At 35.3% G+C, this 18441-nt stretch overlaps 1 protein-coding gene and 1 non-coding gene across 10 annotated transcripts in view; one reads left to right on the top strand and one right to left on the bottom strand.

The window, feature by feature from the left end:
- Window positions 1-18441, bottom strand: part of PMS1 (PMS1 homolog 1, mismatch repair system component) — a 100076-nt gene that overhangs the window by 8926 nt on the left and 72709 nt on the right. For 5 of the 9 annotated variants that reach the window (XM_043577282.1, XM_043577286.1, XM_043577284.1 and 2 more), the window contains 4 exons: window positions 11997-12119; window positions 11320-11463; window positions 10288-11159; window positions 2172-2654 (listed from right to left, as the gene is read on the bottom strand). In XM_043577282.1, the coding sequence (XP_043433217.1) occupies window positions 2172-2654; window positions 10288-11159; window positions 11320-11463; window positions 11997-12119 (1622 nt within the window). The remainder of the gene's footprint in view (window positions 1-2171; window positions 2655-10287; window positions 11160-11319; window positions 11464-11996; window positions 12120-18441) is intronic. The other 4 variants (XM_043577289.1, XM_043577291.1, XM_043577288.1 and 1 more) reach the window with 2 other exon arrangements.
- On the top strand, window positions 5712-5818 carry LOC122482221. The gene has a single exon (XR_006297028.1). It is a non-coding gene; the product is annotated as a U6 spliceosomal RNA (small nuclear RNA).

The following is an 18441-nucleotide window of genomic DNA, read 5'->3' as shown; positions in this document are numbered from 1 at the left end:
GAAAAGAGAAAGTATGATCAGATTTCTGAACTGTTTAATATACCCCAAATCTGTATTAATTCTTTTTCTAATTCTTCAACAGTTTCCTAAGCCAATCTTAAAAGAATACTACGAAAGGATTCTACTATGAAAGAATACTATGCTGGATTTTAGTGAATGTGATTACCATTGCCTTAATTAAAAAAGGTAGCCTTGGGACAAATGTTTTCCTGTGTCCTGGCCCTATTTTTTCTTCTGGTGGCAGGGTTTTTAACACAAGCGTTTTAATATATTGTATAAAAGATTTTGTTGTAATTTATTCTTGGGAGTTCTGAAACAATTACCTAGTGATGTGTCCTAGAGAACAAATCCTCAATATCTTTCTAATTTCAGGTTTTTAATCTCCTTTATCATACATAAGATTCTCTCCTGTGTCAGACTAAAAAAGAAGTATTAAATATAAAAAAGGCAAATGTTAATAGTTATTAGTCTCTTTTACAGAAAATACTTTGCTCATGTAGGATAAAAGGGAAATACCCCATTTTGCAAAGTATAATAAAATCAGTTCAGGAAACAATCATCAATGGATGAATCCATTAAATGGAAAGGTTGATAGGGAATTTTAAGGTATAAGAGTAGGCTGTCAATGGCTGAACCCAGTGATAAGTGCCTTTTGATGTGATGAAATACAAAGCACATAGCACAACCTATTGAACTGTGATACTAAAAAGGATAATTTAAATCTATTCAATCCTCTCGGGCTGTCTTCTGTTTAAATATGGGAGAAGGAGAAACAAGTTAAACACCACCTTAAGGAAGCAAAGGGTCAAACTGAGATAACAGGATATTCTAATGAACAAATGACTGTTATCAACAATAAGTTAATGGTGTGATATTTAGAAGAGATTTAAGACACTTAACAAAATGTGATGGCTGGACCTTGTTTAGATAAAAATTAAACTTGATACATTAAAAACTATAAAAAAGAGGGGTGTTTGGGTGGCTCAGTCAGTTGGGTGTCTGACTTCGGCTCAGGGCACGATCTTGCAGTTAGTGAGTTGGAGCCCTGTGTTGGACTCTATGCTTGGAGCCTGGAGCCTGCTTCAGATTCTGTTTCCTTCTCTCTCTGCCCCTCCCCCACTCACACTGTCTTTCTCTCTCAAAATAAATAAACATTAAAAAAAATTTAAAAAAACAAACTATAAAAAAAAGACATTTTGAGACCATGAAGAACGCTTTCAAGGAATTAATATTGTGAAAGATAGGAACTGTAGTTAGGTAAGTCATTTTTATATTTTTTTGGCTTTGTCTGTAAGACAATAACACGGAACTTGTAAACATGTCTATTCACATCTCAATGGTCCAGTTCAATTACCTGGGCTCAAAGAGACAGAGTTTGGAAACATATTCTCTGACTGGGCAGCCATGCATACAGCTAAGAAGGGGAAGGAGAAAGTGTAAGTAGAGAAGGGAGACTGGATCCTGAACAGGGGTATTGGTCTCCTCTCGATGCTGGATACCTGTTATGTACTGTTTTGAGCAGTACATACAAAGCATGACCATTCCAGCCAGTTATCATGTCTTTGCAGAGGCCAAAGAAAGCAGCTGATCATCCCTTGTCTCTTTCCAAAGCCCTTTAGGTAAGTCATTTTTAAGAGAAAGATACTGAAAGATGTTTGGGTGGGAACTGTCTAAAAAATACTTAGGAAAGAAAATATGTATGTACACATACACACAACACACATACATATACACACAGCATACATATACATTTTAAAGAATAAGTAGACAAATGTGGGAAAATCTTGATAATTGTTGATCAAGGCATTCATTGTATAATTCAATTTTGGTATATGTTTAAAATGTTAAAAGAGTGTACAATGAAAGAGAGTCATGGCAACCTAACTTCAAAATTACCCTTAGGAAAGTCACTGTATACAGAAGAATTGAGGTTATTTATTAATTGCAGAAGTAAACTATCTAGCATACTCTAAAATTAGTAATTTAAAAACAATTCCATTAAAGATTAGAAAATCAAATTTTAAAAAGATTTCTTTAAATAAATCTTTTCCCTACTAGGAAACTTTTCCCTACTAGAAACACTTCCAACTTGTTACTTTCAATTTCTAATCTAGTATGGATTGATAAATGTTTTGAGAGTTAAAGAAAAGAATTATATTATTTCACCATACCTCTCTGTTAATGTAATTGGCTTTTCCAGTGGCTCTGCAGGAAGTTTATGATTCTCAATAAGTCTTTTAAATAGGAGGGCTTCTTCTACTCTGTAAGGATTTAATAACATTACCTCTGTTTTGGATGTAATTAGCCACCCATCAGGAAACTTGAGATTGTGGATCAAGCAAAATTCGTCCTTCTCTTCTAAGTCAAATTTATGTTTCTCAAAATTTTTTTTTAAGTTTTCCATAGAAAAGGGGATCTGAACTATTTTAACATTTTGGTTCTTTCTTTTTTCAATTTGGCACTGAAAAAGGTCTTCAAGTTTTGGCTGATTCGATAATGAAGTTTTCAATTTGTGCTTCTGTGCCAAATGCCATGCACTGGTGGGCTTTATCTTTTTTCTGCCATCTTTTAATGGCATTTGTGACTCTTGTTCAATGGCTCTCTTGATTTGCTTATTGTATCGTTCCAAATCTTTAGTAGCCTTCTCTTCATATCTATGAATAAACATAAAATATAACTAATGAGGCCATAATCAGAAATATATTAATCATCTGAAGTAAATTTTATAAAAAGTAAAGATCTGGTATTCTAAATCTGATAATGATGAAAGAACTTCTATTGGACTAACCCTCCCATACATAACTATGATAAACTCTGCACAAAATACAGAAAACAACCATTTAAAATAGGCATGAAGAGCAACCAAAAACAGGCAGATATTGGAATAAATTCGACATTTGAAAAAAGAGATCCAGGGGTGCCTGGGTGGTTCAGTTGGTCAAGTGTCCAACTTTGACTCAGATCATGATCTCATGGTTTGGGGTTTGAGCCTCATGTTGGGCTCTGCAAGTGGGGAGCCTGCTTGGGATTCTCTCTCTGCCCCTCCCCAGCTTACGCTTTCTCTCTTTCCCAAAATAAAGTTAAAAAAAAAAAAAAAGATATCCATATTTATACAGATGTTACACAGAAGACAGCCCCCAGCATTAAGGGGAAGTGGCAAAAACTCAAGAAATAAGCTGCACTTTAAAAAAAAATTTTATGATTTTTATTAATTATTTTAATAAATAATTATGTTATATTATTATAACATAATATTATAAGTTGCACTCTTATTAGCTTGAATCACCAGAACAGAGTTCCTTGCTTCCAAAACAAATGGAAATTGAAGGAGAAAATCCCGTTTGTGGCAACCCAGAGGAAAACAACTGCTAGAATGTTAAATGAGCTAAAAAGAGATTTTAGTGACTACCACTCCAGGGTAAATGGAGTTTCAAGTTTGAATTCTACATAATTAGATAGCTTAGTAAACACTTTGGATTTTAAATTAAAACTGGAGTAGGGCCAGGGTAAGGAAAAATTTATGTCTTAGAACTAAGGAAGCTAGGATTTGCCCTAGGATTAAGGGTGAAATTGAAACTCTCTCTCTAAGGATATATAAAACAGCCTTCACAAGCTCCACATGATCTGTCAGTAATTTAAATGCTTGGTAGAAAAAAAACATGAATACACTTCAGAAGAAGATAACAAACTACAGTTTCTTCAACAGATCACCCACAACGTCCATTATATAATCAAAAGTTACCATTCAAGCAATAAAACAAGAAAATGAGAGTCACAGTCAAGAGAAAAAGTGGTCAGTAAAAGCAACCTCAAGATCATTCACTCAGATGTTGGAATTTGCAAAAAAGAAAAAAATTTTTTTAAAAATAGGTTTTAATAAATATTTAAGGACTTAAGGCAAAAGAAGATCATAATGAGAGAAAAGAAGGGGAATCTAAACAGAGAAGGGACGTTACAAAGAACCAAATGGAAATGGAAATTCTAGAACTAAAAAATACAGTATTTGAAATGAAAAATTCCCTGGGTAGGCTTAGCAGATCAGGGATGGCAAAAGAAGGGTTAGCAAACTTGAAGACAGATCAGTAGAAGTGATCCAATCTAAACAATGGAAAGAAATAATGAAGATTAAAAAAAAAAATCTCAGTGGCCTATGGCACAACAACCTCACATATATGTAATTGGGAGTCCCGGATAAAAACTAATAGTGAGGAAAAAAAAATGAAGAAATTATAGCATGGATGTTGTAATTTGTATAAATGAAACCTTTTACAGATCCAAGAAGGTCAGTGAACCCCAAGCAGGATAAATACAAAGTCCACGGCTAGGCATATGAAAATGAAATTGCTCAGAACCAAAGATAAACACGAAATTCTGAAAGCACTGAGAGGGGAAAAAAAGACAATACAAAAAAGAATACCACAAAAGATGGATATAAATTCTCATCAGAAGCAATGTAAAGCCAAATGACAGTGAATAACATCTTTTAAGTGCCAACAGAATATAGACTTCAATGCTACAAAGCCAACAGGTCTTTCGAAAATGAAGATGATACAAACATTTTCAGATAAAAGCTTAGAATCTTTTGCCAACAATAATTGCACTGTTAAGGGCTGATACCAGATAGAAATTCTGATCTATAGGAAAAAATGATGAGCCCCAAAAAATGGTAACTATGTAGGTAAAAAAGAAAAAGGATCTTTTAATATAATTCTCAGGGCTTCTGGGTGGCTCAGTCAATTGAGCGTCTGACATTTGATCTTGGCTCAGGTCATGATCGCAGGGTCGCCGGTACAAGTCTTCCATCAGGCTCTGCGCTGACCACGGAGCCTACTTAAGATTCTGTCTGTCTCTCCCTCTGCCCCTCTCTTCGTTGTTCTCCCTCTCTCTCTCTCTTACTCCCTAAAAAAAGGTTTTTTTAGGGGGTGCCTGGGTGGCTCAGTTGGTTAAGCATCCACCTTTGGCTCAGGTCATGATTTCATGGTTTGTGGGTTCAAGCCCCATGTTGTGCTCTGGGCTGACAGCTCAGAGCCTGGAGCCTGTTTCGGATTCTGTGTCTCCTGCTCTCTGTGTCCCTCCTCCCCTGCTCATGCTGTCTCTCAAAATATAAAATAAACATTAAAACAATTTTTTTAAAGATGTAACTAAATAAAATAGTCAATTCTACATCTGAAGAGTTCCTTACACATTTACTGTAATATCAACATGGAATAAACAATTCCCTGAGCACTATGTAAGAAAATGCATACACTTTAATACTCCATGTACTAAATAGATACTAGTAAAATTAAAATTCACTATGATAGCATGCAAAATAAAAATTTTATGATTAAATTTATAATGATTCATACTTAAATATTAATTTTTTCAGTTGCTATTTGTTTCTCATTTTAGAGTCATCAGTGAAAAAATAAATTCAAATAAACTCAACACATCCAAACCATTTAATTTAGTTCATTTCCAAGGTACAAGATAATGAATATTTTTAAATTATACTGGGTAAAATGTCTAGAGATCTTTTTTTTGGTGGGGGGGGGGTGGGTAATGATAGCAGGAATAAAATGAAACTTCTAGAGCAAATCAAAGGTAGTCTAACATTGTGATTATATAACCCTTTCCTAAAAAAATGAGATGCCGGAGTCCTACTCTCAGATTTTCTAATTGTCCAGGCCTAGGTTGAGGTTGAACAGCACTGTTTTTAAAAGGCTCCATGGGTGCTCGCTTCAGCAGCACATATACTAAAATTGGAACGATACACAGAAGATTAGCATGGCCCCTGCGCAAGGATGACACGCAAATTCGTGAAGCGTTCCATATTTAAAAAAAAAAAAAAAAAAAAAAAAAAGGCTCCATGGGTGATTCTAATGCACACCCAGACCGGAACTGAACTTTGGTGTCCAGCAAAGTGTAATAGTCAAGAGCACAGACCCTGGAGACAGACTCTCTGGTCTGGTTCTGCCACTTGGTAGCTCTGTAAACCTACGCAAATTATTTAATTTTTCTGTGCCTCAGGATAATTGCCTGTAATATATAATTAACCTACATCTACTTTACAGTTTTGATGTGAGCAATAAAATGAGTTACAATGTGTCGAGTACTTACAGAGTAATGCTTGGCACCACAGTAAAGGATTACAAATGTTTGCTATCATTTTCTATCAAGAAATACATCTTATAATGAATGGGGGAACATGACTGACTACAGGTTGGTAATTATTTAAGCAACTTTACTAAAAAAATTTTAAATGCAGTTTTAAATTTGAGACTGGAGAATTAACATTATTTCTAATCTTAAGTAACTCTTAAGAAACTGGCTAAGTTCTATTGTAGGTAATATACATGAAACATTTTAAAGGAGAAATTTAGATATGTGTTAGCAAGTAATGATATTCTTGGGAGAACTATATTAAATGTTAAAGGTGAGACTAAGAGATAAGAGACTACAACATATTGTGTAGTTTGTACTCAGTACATGTTTGTTAAATGCAGGAATGTTAGCTGGATAGGAAGTTAAGAAAGACCTTGTTTCGCTGTAAAATAGATTAAAAAAAAATTATCTCTAGTTACTTACCAGGCTATACTCATAAAATTTTGTACCTAATTTTTTCCTACTTCTACTTAGAATCTGAAGTTCTGGATTAGCTATACAATACACACAATTTTTGACAGTTTATTTTCAATAGGTACTATAAAAATAAGTATTTTTAGCTCTTGGATATTTGAATTCAAGATTTTTCCTTTACAGTGAAAAATGAGTTCAAGATGAAGGTCACCATTTGTAATTAATTATAATGTGCAAATTTTCACATATGGTACTAATCTTGTGATTTACTCAAGAAGTCAATTTAATTAGTTCCTTGGGAAATATAAAAAGCGATGTCCAAAGGAATATTAAGTAAATGTTAAGTAAAAACAGCTGCTACCTTTGACTTAATGTCATTAAGGGATTCAGTAACCTGAATGGAAAATATTAATTCTGATTTGACCAGTAATCAATTCAAATGTTTTTGTAACTACAGGTTACCTGTAATTATGTATATCATTTTCAATACTCCAACTAAATATTATTTTTTATTTTAGGTAAAAATATGTTCATAGCTACTACAAATGAAAAGTTCAAATTAACATCAATTGACTGAAACCCCAGTGACAGGGCACATGGTCTAAATATGGTTTCTAATCCATATTTAGAAATGAAAGGAGAAGAAAGGAAAGGAAAAGAAAGCAAAGGAAAATATATCCAGAAAGGAAGAACTAAAAAATGAAGTACCCCTACTCCAAAGTCTGTCCTACACTCTCAGCAGAAAAACCCTGATCCTAGACCTTATTCAAACTCTGTGTTATGGCTTACAGAACCTTCCATAATCTGGCCTGCCTTCCCTCCACTTACTTTACTATACTCTCTCATATTCTGTTCTTGTCAAAGTGGCATCTTTTATTTCCTCAATAACACTATTTTCCTTCTAGCTTCTGAGCCTTATGTACCATTTTATCTAGAAAATTCCCTACACCTTTCTGATTAATTTCTATTCAGGGAATCATTCATTTCCTGTCTCATAGATGACATTAAGCCCAACTGCTAAGTATTTTCATAACTCCTTGTGTTTATTTTAAAACTCATTGTCTTCTATGATTACTGTTTGTGTCTTCCTCACTATACTGCATCATGTATATTTTATTTATCACTGTATCTGAAATGATTAGCTAGAGTACATAGGTCCTTGTATGCACAATGTCTTTAATAAATACTCTAACTGAAGACAGGAAGGAAAGGAGGGAAGGAGGAAGAAGAAAAGGAGAAGGGAAAAGGAAGGGAAAGGAAGAAGAGAAGGAAGAAGTAAGGGAAAGAAACAATAAGAAAAAGAAGGGAAGGGAAAGGAGGAAGAGAAGAAGAAGGGAAAGAAACAGAAGGAATAGGACAAAAAATGAAGGGAGGATAGATGGAAAGTCCATAGAAGTCTCTTATCCATAGAAGAGGAGTCTACTCTGATATCCCTTAGCACTTCTTACAGAATTTAGGGTCACGGAAAGAATTCCAAAGTAAATACTACAAAAAAGTGGTAGTTACTGTGATTGCTGAGTGTGATCTCATTTTTGCTCTACTTTCTCACTAATCATAATTTTGGACACAGCCCTCATGGTCCCAAAACCCCTGGCCCTGGAAGATTCTAACACAACATTTTGTGACACACTGTAGCTCTCTGATTCCAAAATACCTGTATTTTCTTCTATTTCTGGCCTCCAAATTAATCTTGATTAAGCAAGTGAAAAATAATGTCAGTAACAAGTTTTCTGTTCACAGGTTAAAAACTGAGTAAGATCATGAACAATTATTTACTATGTGCCATTTTTCTTATAACACACAAAATCTTATTTAATCCTTCCAACAACCCAAGAGATACTGCCCACACATTTTTAGAAAAAGTCAGCAGAGAAAGAAACTCAAATTAAAACCTGGTGTAGTTCCAGAGGTCTGCTCTTGACCAACACTACCTCTTTTGTCTACCTGATGGCAGTAAGACAGAGAAGATTCTGGATTCCAGAATACTGTCTGATGATAAACATATTTTTAGATGAGTTCTATTAACCATAATCTTCTACCTTGAGGCCTACAAAAAGAAACAATGCTGACACACACTCCCCAAAAGTCAACAGGAACAATACCTGCTGTTGGGTTGTAAGGGAATGGCTATTCTAAGCTGTTATACTGTCACTACCTTCCAGGAAAGGGAAGCATCTATGCCTTTTTTCCCTATTCTCAGATAATACTCAATTCATCATCTCTCTGCTGGTCAATGCAATTCAACTTTTGTGGGCCTGCTGTACTAAAGTTAAATGCACTGATCTTTAAAATGCCTGTATCACTTAGATAAAACTAAAGACAATCACAATGTGTGAACCTTATTTGCAGCCTGATTTAAATAAACAAACTTAAAAATTTGATATTTATGAAGTAATCAGAAATCCAAACACTGAGTATTTGGGGATATTAAGCAATTCTTGTTTTAAAAATTATTATGAGTGTAGTAGGGCTATATTTAAAATAAGAGTATCTTATTATACATGCTAAAATGTTTATGAAATATATGATACTATCCTAGGATGTGCTTCAGAATAATAATGGTAAAAAGGAAAAGTGAAGTGCATAGAGGTACAGATGAAACGAAACTGACCACGAGATGATGGTTCGTGAAACAAGGTATGAGTTCATTGTCTGCTTAGTCTATTTTTGTGTATGTCTGGGAAAAGAAAAAATACAACCACCCCACCAAAAAAGAAAGAAAAAATAAATAAAAAGTAAAGAGAGAAGCTAATTTATGGAGGCTTTGCCTACTGGTGTTAATCATTATTCTTTTAAATTGAGGGTGTGTAAGATTGAATAAGTTAATGAAAAAGTAAAAAAACAAAACAAAAACCTGATCTAGTATCCACGTAATTTGTCAATCTAAATGGTAAGTTGCACTTAAATTTTTTTCCAGATGTTTCATGTAATATTGATATGCCCCAAATAAGAATACATAATTGGAAGTATAATTCCACTCTTTCATTTTCTGGTGGGCTAGATCACTTAAGACACAGTACTTTGTATTTATAGTAAGTGCCCTCAGTCAACTATAAACACTCATCATATTATTTTATGATATTTATTTAGATCATCTGATCTAAAGATGGCACGTAATATGTAGTTATTTTAATCAAAGACAGTTCAAACCACCTATTTACCTACCAAAAAACCTCACCAGTTTATTAGTTGCCAACAAATAAATAAAAGATTTTAGAAGGAATCCTTGAGTTATACTGAAGAGGGATAGCATTAACTCCACTAAACCGAATCTGCAAAAATACTGTAATTTTTATACTGTGTTACATATTTTGAAGACCAATTTAAAAAGGGGAATGGTCAAGATATTTCTTAAAACCGCCACTGCTATAGCTGTTTTAATGCATAAGCTTTAAAAAGAAAAAATCCTGTCATAGAAAGATTGTTTAACATAAAATAAGAAACAGAAGAAAATAGTAGTTTTAAATTAAGAAGAATGGAAAACCTTGAACTTCAAATTTCAATAAGACAGTAGTTAAGGCTTGTACCAAAAACAAAAAACAAAACAAAAAACTAAAAACCTCTAAATTTAAAAAAGTGATGCCAAAATTGGTACTCTAGCCAAACCAAAAGGTATTTTCCATTCTGCTTTTCCATAAATAAGAAGTTTAATTTTTTTTTTTAACCCAGTGAGTCATATAGAATGGAAATATCTCAGCATCAGGTCACATGCAAGCTCTGGAAACTTACTTCAGTTTTTCCTCTTCACTCAATGTCTTCCACAGTTCTTCAATTTGTACTGTTGCATCCTCCAGCTTTTCTGTGAGAAACTGAGCACGATGATCTTGAACAAAAAGGGCACTTGCTGACATGGGTTTCTTGATTACTCGATTGCTAATTAAGTCATAAGCTGTAAGCTGTCCAGATTTGTTGTCTACCACATTTGATTTTTTGTTACAGGAACCTTCACTGAGATTCTTTTGTTCAGGGCTTGGAGAAGTATTATTACTTAATTTACACGGTGAACTTTCTTGAGGCACTAAAATTTTCACGGGTTCAATATTTTCTCCCATTGAATTTTTAAGTGTATTTCCCTTGCTCCAGTCATCTGCACAGATTTCCAAAGACTTCTCAGGACCTGCTGCTTCCTTATTTTTCCCACTCTCATCTCTATTGCTTTTATTGCCATTTTCTGATTGGGTGTGCTTAACAGAATCTACAAAACAAGTTTCACTACATTCCTTCTGAGCATCCTCACATGATAAATTATTCACTGGGATCTCCTGAAATGTATTTCTAGTGTTCTTATCAATGTTAGAATTTTCACTATTAAAATGATCATCATAATGGTCATCAACATGTAGCTGATGACTTAAACAATAATTAGTGTTTTTCCCAGATTTATCATTATGCACATCATTTTGGAAAGGAATGGTTGAAGTATCAACATTTGGATAATTATTTCCAGATGATTCCATCTTATTAAAAAGCACATCTGTTTCTGTTGTATTACTAACAACCATGTCAGCTGAGGAAACATCTGTTTTATTATTTTCATTTGTACCAGGTAGTGATCCGTAACAAGTCGTCATCAGATTTTCAAGAGCAATTAAAACAGATTCCTAAAAATATAAATTAACAAATGTTACAGAAAATTATGAAAATAATAAATAAGCTAGATTTAAAATATTTAAAAATACATAAAAACTCTCACACATGAAAATGGTTAGAGCTGCATAAGATTATAAATAACATAAATTTTAAAAAATTATCCAAAATTACCTTATTCTGTAATAATACTTGACTTTTATCTGGTGTTAAATTTACATCCACATCAGCTGTAGGAACATCAATTTTCAGAAAGAAAATGGGATACAAACGAGTGGATTCCTTTAGGCACTTCAGATTGTAATAATGTCGGATTAGCTAGAAATAAAAATACCATGTATATAAGGATAGTATTGCCATCCTTAAATACAACCAAAAGTATAGTTAGCTGAGAAACTGAGTGGATGTAACTTCTTGTTAGGAAAAGCAGTATCTAAATGGTAATACTCATTTAGAGCCCTTGAACTTGCATGAAATACAAGTATATTCATTAGGAAGTACAAATATTCAATGTAACTGGCCTCATGGTTAAAAGATCATAGTGTCATGGATGTTATCAAAATCCAGGCTTCAAATCCAAACTCTGTTACTTCCTGGCTACAGTGGGCTAAGAAAGTCACTAACATTTCAGTTTCTTCACTATAAATGAGGATAACAGTTCATCACAGAATTGTTGTGAAGTCCTATGTAAGACACCTAGCTCAATGCTTAAAAAATATTAGTGTATCTCTTTTTCTTTTCCTTATATTTTAGAGCAAATCCTTAGAAGTAGTCCTCATAATAAGCTGACAAATGACAGAGCTAGTTTTCATTTCTGATCCAAGCAATATTTTTTTCCCAAAATAGATTACCTTTAATATGTCTTTTTGATGTATTGGTCGACTGTTTATAAAGATAAAACTCCTTTCTGGGGTTGAAAGACTTGTAAAAGAGTGGTCTGCATCTTGCTTTGGAAGAAATCCACTTAGATAAATCTGCAATTATAATAAATAATTACAGAATTAATGTGCATTGTCAACAATGACTGTGGTTCCAGGAGTCTGGCTATATACAAGAGTTATAAAAAAACAAAATGGATTTTCATCTTATGGTCTCAAGAGTTATATACTTGCTGATAACCATGCCTTGAACATTAACCTTAAATGAAATACTGAAACATATATTACATTGATGTTCTCAGTCTTTCTTTCTACAACTCTATTTTAAGGAAAAATTAGCATTCATAAAAGCTTCATGAATGAGCATATGCCTTACTGTCACAGACATACAGCATAAATACTGATCTCTGTTCAACCCTATCTTCTTTAGACTTTTAAAAATTCCTTTTAACATTTAAAAATTCTTCATAGGGGCGCCTGGGTGGCGCAGTCGGTTAAGCGTCCGACTTCAGCCAGGTCACTATCTCGCGATCCGTGAGTTCGAGCCCCGCGTCGGGCTCTGGGCTGATGGCTCAGAGACTGGAGACTGTTTCTGATTCTGTGTCTCCCTCTCTCTCTGCCCCTCCCCCGTTCATGCTCTGTCTCTCTCTGTCCCAAAAATAAATAAACGTTGAAAAAAAAATTTAAAAAAAAAAAAAATTCTTCATATTGTGACTTTCTTTTAGCTGTTTGTCCTTTTTAGCCAGCTCTTCATGTAGAGAAGTGACTGGTTTATATCTTTATTCTGAGTGGGCTGTGAAGTCAATCTGAGTTTTCATTTCTCAATTAAAAACCGTCTTTTACTCTTTGACACTGATTGCAATACTTTATTTCCATTCTTGTTTAGAGAACCTATCTACAATCAAACCAATTATTTTTATGCTTTCTCTATTTTACAAATGTATGAAGAGGAGACAGAAAATGATGAAGGATCCTAGAAAAAAAATACCAGAGAAAAGGGAGAGATTGAGGAGATAGAAGGCAAGGAAAATGCTCCTACTTTTTACCTTTAAAGATAATATAGAGAATTGTTAAGAATACAGGATAGAGCCAGACTGACATGATTTAAATCCCAGTTCCACTACTAACTACGGGACCTTGGTCAAGTTATTTAAAATACAAGCCCTACAGTCTCTTATATGGAACTAGAAACAGATGTATTTATATTAACCTGTTTAAAAAAAACCCACTAATAGTAAAATTTCAGCTTAGGTTTAGGAAAGTGAGACTGTCAGTGGAGATGCTATTTTTAGGTAAGCAGAAACCACGAGGCTCTTCACTAACATAGTGAGTAGGCTGCCATCTAAGTCTATGGCTATCCCTACCCTTGGAAGTAAGTGTTTAAGGAGCTGCATTACCAATTTTAGAACACTAAGTGCATTACTGTCACAGTGCCAAACTGTGCCAATTTAAAAAATAAATTAATAAAGCTGGATAATCCATTACAAAATACTACTTAATTAACTGTAAAACTTCACAGCATTTATAAATGGTTGTATCATATAGCAGGTAACTTGAGACCCTTCTTTAAGTACCTGCTGAGCATCAGAAAGCACCTGTTTAGTCTCTGAAAGACTTACTGGGTTTGTGGACTTAAAACAAAAAAACCTTCCCCAAATAGGTAAGAATAAAAAATAAAATGAAGAAAAAACTGGTGATATTACTAATGTTTTCTTTTTATACCATCTTAGTTGTCCACTGAATAATTATTATTATTACCAAATACTGAGCTTTAAAAATGGCTTAGGATAACCTTAAGAACTAATGAAGTATGGGGCGCCTGGGTGGCACAGTCGGTTAAGCGTCCGACTTCAGCCAGGTTGCGATCTCGCAGTCCGTGAGTTCGAGCCCCGTGTCAGGCTCTGGGCTGATGGCTCGGAGCCTGGAGCCTGTTTCCGATTCTGTGTCTCCCTCTCTCTCTGCCCCTCCCCCGTTCATGCTCTGTCTCTCTCTGTCCCAAAATTAAAAAAAAAAAAAAAAGTTGAAAAAAAAAAAAAGAACTAACGAAGTATTATTTAAGTTACACAAAAAAGTAAAATCAAAGAGGTCTTAAAGTGCTCTAAAAATAAAAATCATGGTAGTTTATGGAAAAAGAATGACTGTTAGACCAAATCAGTGCAACCAAATAAAAAATTTGACTATACAGGACTCTCTGCCTAAATATTCCTCAACCTAGAAAGCAAAAAAAAAAAAAGAAAAAGAAAACCAAAACATAAATACTTCTCCCCTGATTACTCTTCAACTGTAGACCTCTCCCTCTTTACCCTCATCTCCAACCTCCTATAATCTGGCTACTACTACATCTCCAATGGACACTCAGTCAACTTTTTGACTCTCTGCAGATCTTGACACCATAATTCTTTAATTTGGGAAGCATCACTCTGCTTCAGCCTTCTCTTTTCATCTTTCTGCTTCCCCCAACACTTCCTCTTAGTCTGGTTTGCTGATTTCTCTCCCTTTGCTTACCGCCTATAAATGATGATGGTCCTGAGTTCTATCATCAGAGCCTTTTTTCTTGGTCTCTACTCTCCAAGTAATATCATTCACATCTATATAGATACACCAGCGATACTAAGATAAAGATGTGCAGCCTGTATTTCTTTCACCCCCAAATGCTTTCTATTTTTAACTAGCTGTCACAAAAATCTTCTCAATCTCACCACATTCAAAACTTGATAAAATACTTCACCCCATTGCTGTCCTGCTGCACAACTGGTTTCTCCTATATTCCCTTAGCATGATAATGAGCCCTGCCACCTATCCAATCTGTCAAACCTATCTCCTTTCCTCTACTCTGATTCTGTTCAAGTAACCCTGACTGGTGTCCTAACAGTAGTCTCCTCTTTCAGTAAGCCTCAAGAACACCAGGGAGTTCTATTTCTAAAGTAATAATTTAAGTACTTCTGCTCAGAACACTGGAATAAGTTCATGAAGGAACTCCCTTCTCCCCACCCCATCACAACTGCAAATATATAGTAGTGATAGATAAAATCAACTTATACAAAAATTTCAAAAGACTGAACCATTTAAAAGTAAGACAAATACAAAGATGTTATGGATGCAAACCATAACAGAAAGTGATGGCTGAAATCAAAAGCCCTATGTGCTCTAGGATCACAAACCAGCTGTCAGAAAAAAAAATTTTTGTAACTATGTGTAGTAATGGATGTAACTAGACTTACTGTGGTGATCATTTTGTAATACATACATATTTTGTTGTACACTTGAAACTAATATAATGTTATATGTCAACTATATCTCAATTTAAAAAAGAAACCATTTATGCCAGTTAGAATTTAAATTCTGATGTGGAAACAGGGACAGGAAATACATACAAAGCAAGAGATCAAAATCAGTCTTTCCATATGAAATGGACTGCTGAGACACCTCCCTTTCACCCCTTCAAAAATGCTTAAAAATACTGTGACCACGGTTTGTGGAGCTGCTTGCAAGGATTATAGGAAAGAGCATGGATAACTCCAAAATCAAAAATAAAGCTAAGCCAAGTCAGCTAGGAAAAGAGGTCTGTAAAATCTTGGCAGGATGAAAGACATGAACTACCTGGTTTTAAAATGGGGCCTGGAGGTTGGTGGTATCTGCCAAACCACAGGGAGGGAGAAGGTCAAGTGGGTAAAAACAAAATAACAAAAACAATAAACTTACATTCATGATGACTGTGCAAATTAAAATTTCAAAGCATATAAAACAGCAGAGAATGAAAGAACATTCTCCCACGAAAGCAGAAACAGTACAGCAATATGAAAAGAACTTTGAAGTTAGTATGTGTACCATACTTTTAAGAGTGAAGAAAAAGCAGGGGTACCACCCAGGTATCAAAAGCATCCAACTTTTGATCTCAGCTCAAGTCTTTTTTTTTTTTATATTTAAAAATACTTATTCATTTTTGAAAGACAGAGAGAGATAGAGCGCAAGCAGCGTGAGTGTCAAAGAGAAAGGGAGACACAGAATCCGAAGCAGGGTCCAGGCTCTGAGCTGTCAGCACAGATCCCAATGTGGGGCTCGAACTCACAGACTCGAGATCATGACCTGAGCCGAAGTCGGATGCTCAACCGACTGAGCCACCCAGGAACCCCACAGTTATAATTAAGTTTAAAAGAGAAGAGGAAAATGAATAAATTCTAAATCCTGGAAATACACAGATTTGGGAATAAAAATCAGACAGCACTGAGGAATTCACCACGAACTTGGCATGGAATAATGCAGAGATAAAAAATATCCAGAGAAGACAGATGCCAAAAAACAAACATGAAACAAAATAAAGCTTTAGGAGCTCCCTTAAGCCAACAAAGCCACACTGGGAAACTCCTAATAAATGCTACCACAGCAGCAGTATAGCTGGGATCACCACCCATAATTAAGAGACTGTACAACATGGAGTGGCTGTAGTTAAGAAACGGACCTTCAACATTGTAGGAAGAGATATATAAAGATTCTCTATACCCAAGGTTCCCAGTGACCAATGTGTTTGCCATCCCAGTACAGTGAAGGGGCCTTGGTGGCAAGTGTCACAACTTGAAGGTATGTAATGGGATAGAAGTGAGGTGAGGGGGGACAACTATTAGCAGTTGACAAGCAACTTAAGATTGCTTTTGGGCAGGAATGAGAAGAGGTCAAAGAAACTCTGATATAGGACAACCCTCCTTACAAGCCCAGGAAGCATGGAGTGGTGATGGGTGGCTACTGGCAACATAAATATAGCACCTATTTAAATACGCAGTACACAAATAGAACAGGGATTTGGTTAGATGATCACTCACTAGAGACACACTTAAAAGGTTATTATTCTGACAACTCATGGAACTGGAACGATTCAGCAACACATGCTTTCTAAATTACCCTATTCCTCCATGCAAGAATAATCACATGAAGGTGTAGCAAAAGTTTTGATATCCAAGATGGATTACCAGCAGTCCTCACACAATTCTATCTCAAAAGAAAATTAAGGGGCTCCTGGGTGGCTCAGTCAGTTAAGTGTCTGACTTTGGCTCAGGTCATGATCTCACGGTTCGTGGGTTCGAGCCCGGTGTCGGACTCTGCTGACAGCTCAGAGCCTGGGGCTTACTTCAGATTCTGTGTCTCCTCCTCTCACTCTGCCCCTCCCCTGCTCATGCTCTGTCTCTCTATATATCTCAAGAATAAATAAACTTTAAAAAAAAAAAAGAGAGAGAATTAAAAAAAAGAGAAAATTAAAAAAAACAATGGGCAAGCACAGATACGGCAACACATCTCAATACAGATCAGGGGAAAAAATTCTCAATTGCAAAACTAATGGGATAGTTCCAATCACACATGAAATCATAACTGACCAAGGTCTAAATCTGTTTTTCATACTTGAATGTGCACCTGGGAGCCTTGTTAAAATGCATATCCTGATTCAGTATTCTGGGACGAGGCCAGAGATCCTTCACTTCTAACAAGCATACAAGTAACGCCAATGCTGCTGGTCTTCAGACCAAACTATGGCAGCTAGAATCTCTAGAGCACAATACCAAAGACCTGGAGTCTGGATCTCCTGTCATAAGCTTCCTGGGTTACCAGTGTCAACAACAAAGTCCCACGAAGCCACGAGGAACACAGGGGAATTTACTAGCCCAAGACAGTACCTTTACTATCCCAAGTCAGCCACCATAACCAGACTAAGGTGGCGCTAGGTTATATTGAAACCACTGAACAACTATTAAGGGAGCTCTGAAAAACAGGACACATGTCAGATCATGGCCATGCTCCAGGTACTATAGCTGGCCAGTAAGGATGGCCTGAATTGTTCTTCAGGCAGAGAACATTAACTGAGTATAAACTCCCACCTAAGGCTAATAAAATGATAATAATTAAGAACTCAATACTGCAAGAAAAAGAGAAGAACTAGTAGTAGAAAAGAGATTTCAACAAATTATGAAAAAAGAAAGAATAGAACAGAGAAACCAACTGCCCAGCACAACAGCCAGCCTTCAGGTTTAAGGTCAACAGAGCAGCAAAAACAAACAGATTCTATTTTATAGACTCTTCTGTAAATAAACTGAATAAGAATAATTATAGACTCTTCTATAAAGAGACTGAATAAGGACAATTGATCTAATTTTGTGCTAGAAAGGAAAAAAAAAAAAGAAAAAGAAGAAGAAAGGGAATGGAGGGGGCAGGGAAGGGAAAGAAATGACTTGAATTTCCTGAGAACTAGAACAGTGAGTATGAGTGCAGTGTGCTAAGCCCCCACCCCATGATGGTATTTGTGACTCCCCCAGAGTCTAGGAACAGGAACAGGATCTTGATTAATTAATAGTCAAGTAAAGCCTAAGAGTCAATAAGTCTAGCCACAAACACTGAGTTCCCAATTAGATTTCTTATTCACACAAAAAGATGG

The sequence above is a fragment of the Prionailurus bengalensis genome, chromosome C1 (assembly GCF_016509475.1).
Source record: "Prionailurus bengalensis isolate Pbe53 chromosome C1, Fcat_Pben_1.1_paternal_pri, whole genome shotgun sequence".
NCBI lineage: Eukaryota > Metazoa > Chordata > Mammalia > Carnivora > Felidae > Prionailurus > Prionailurus bengalensis.
This window is presented reverse-complemented; position numbering and strand designations above follow the sequence as displayed.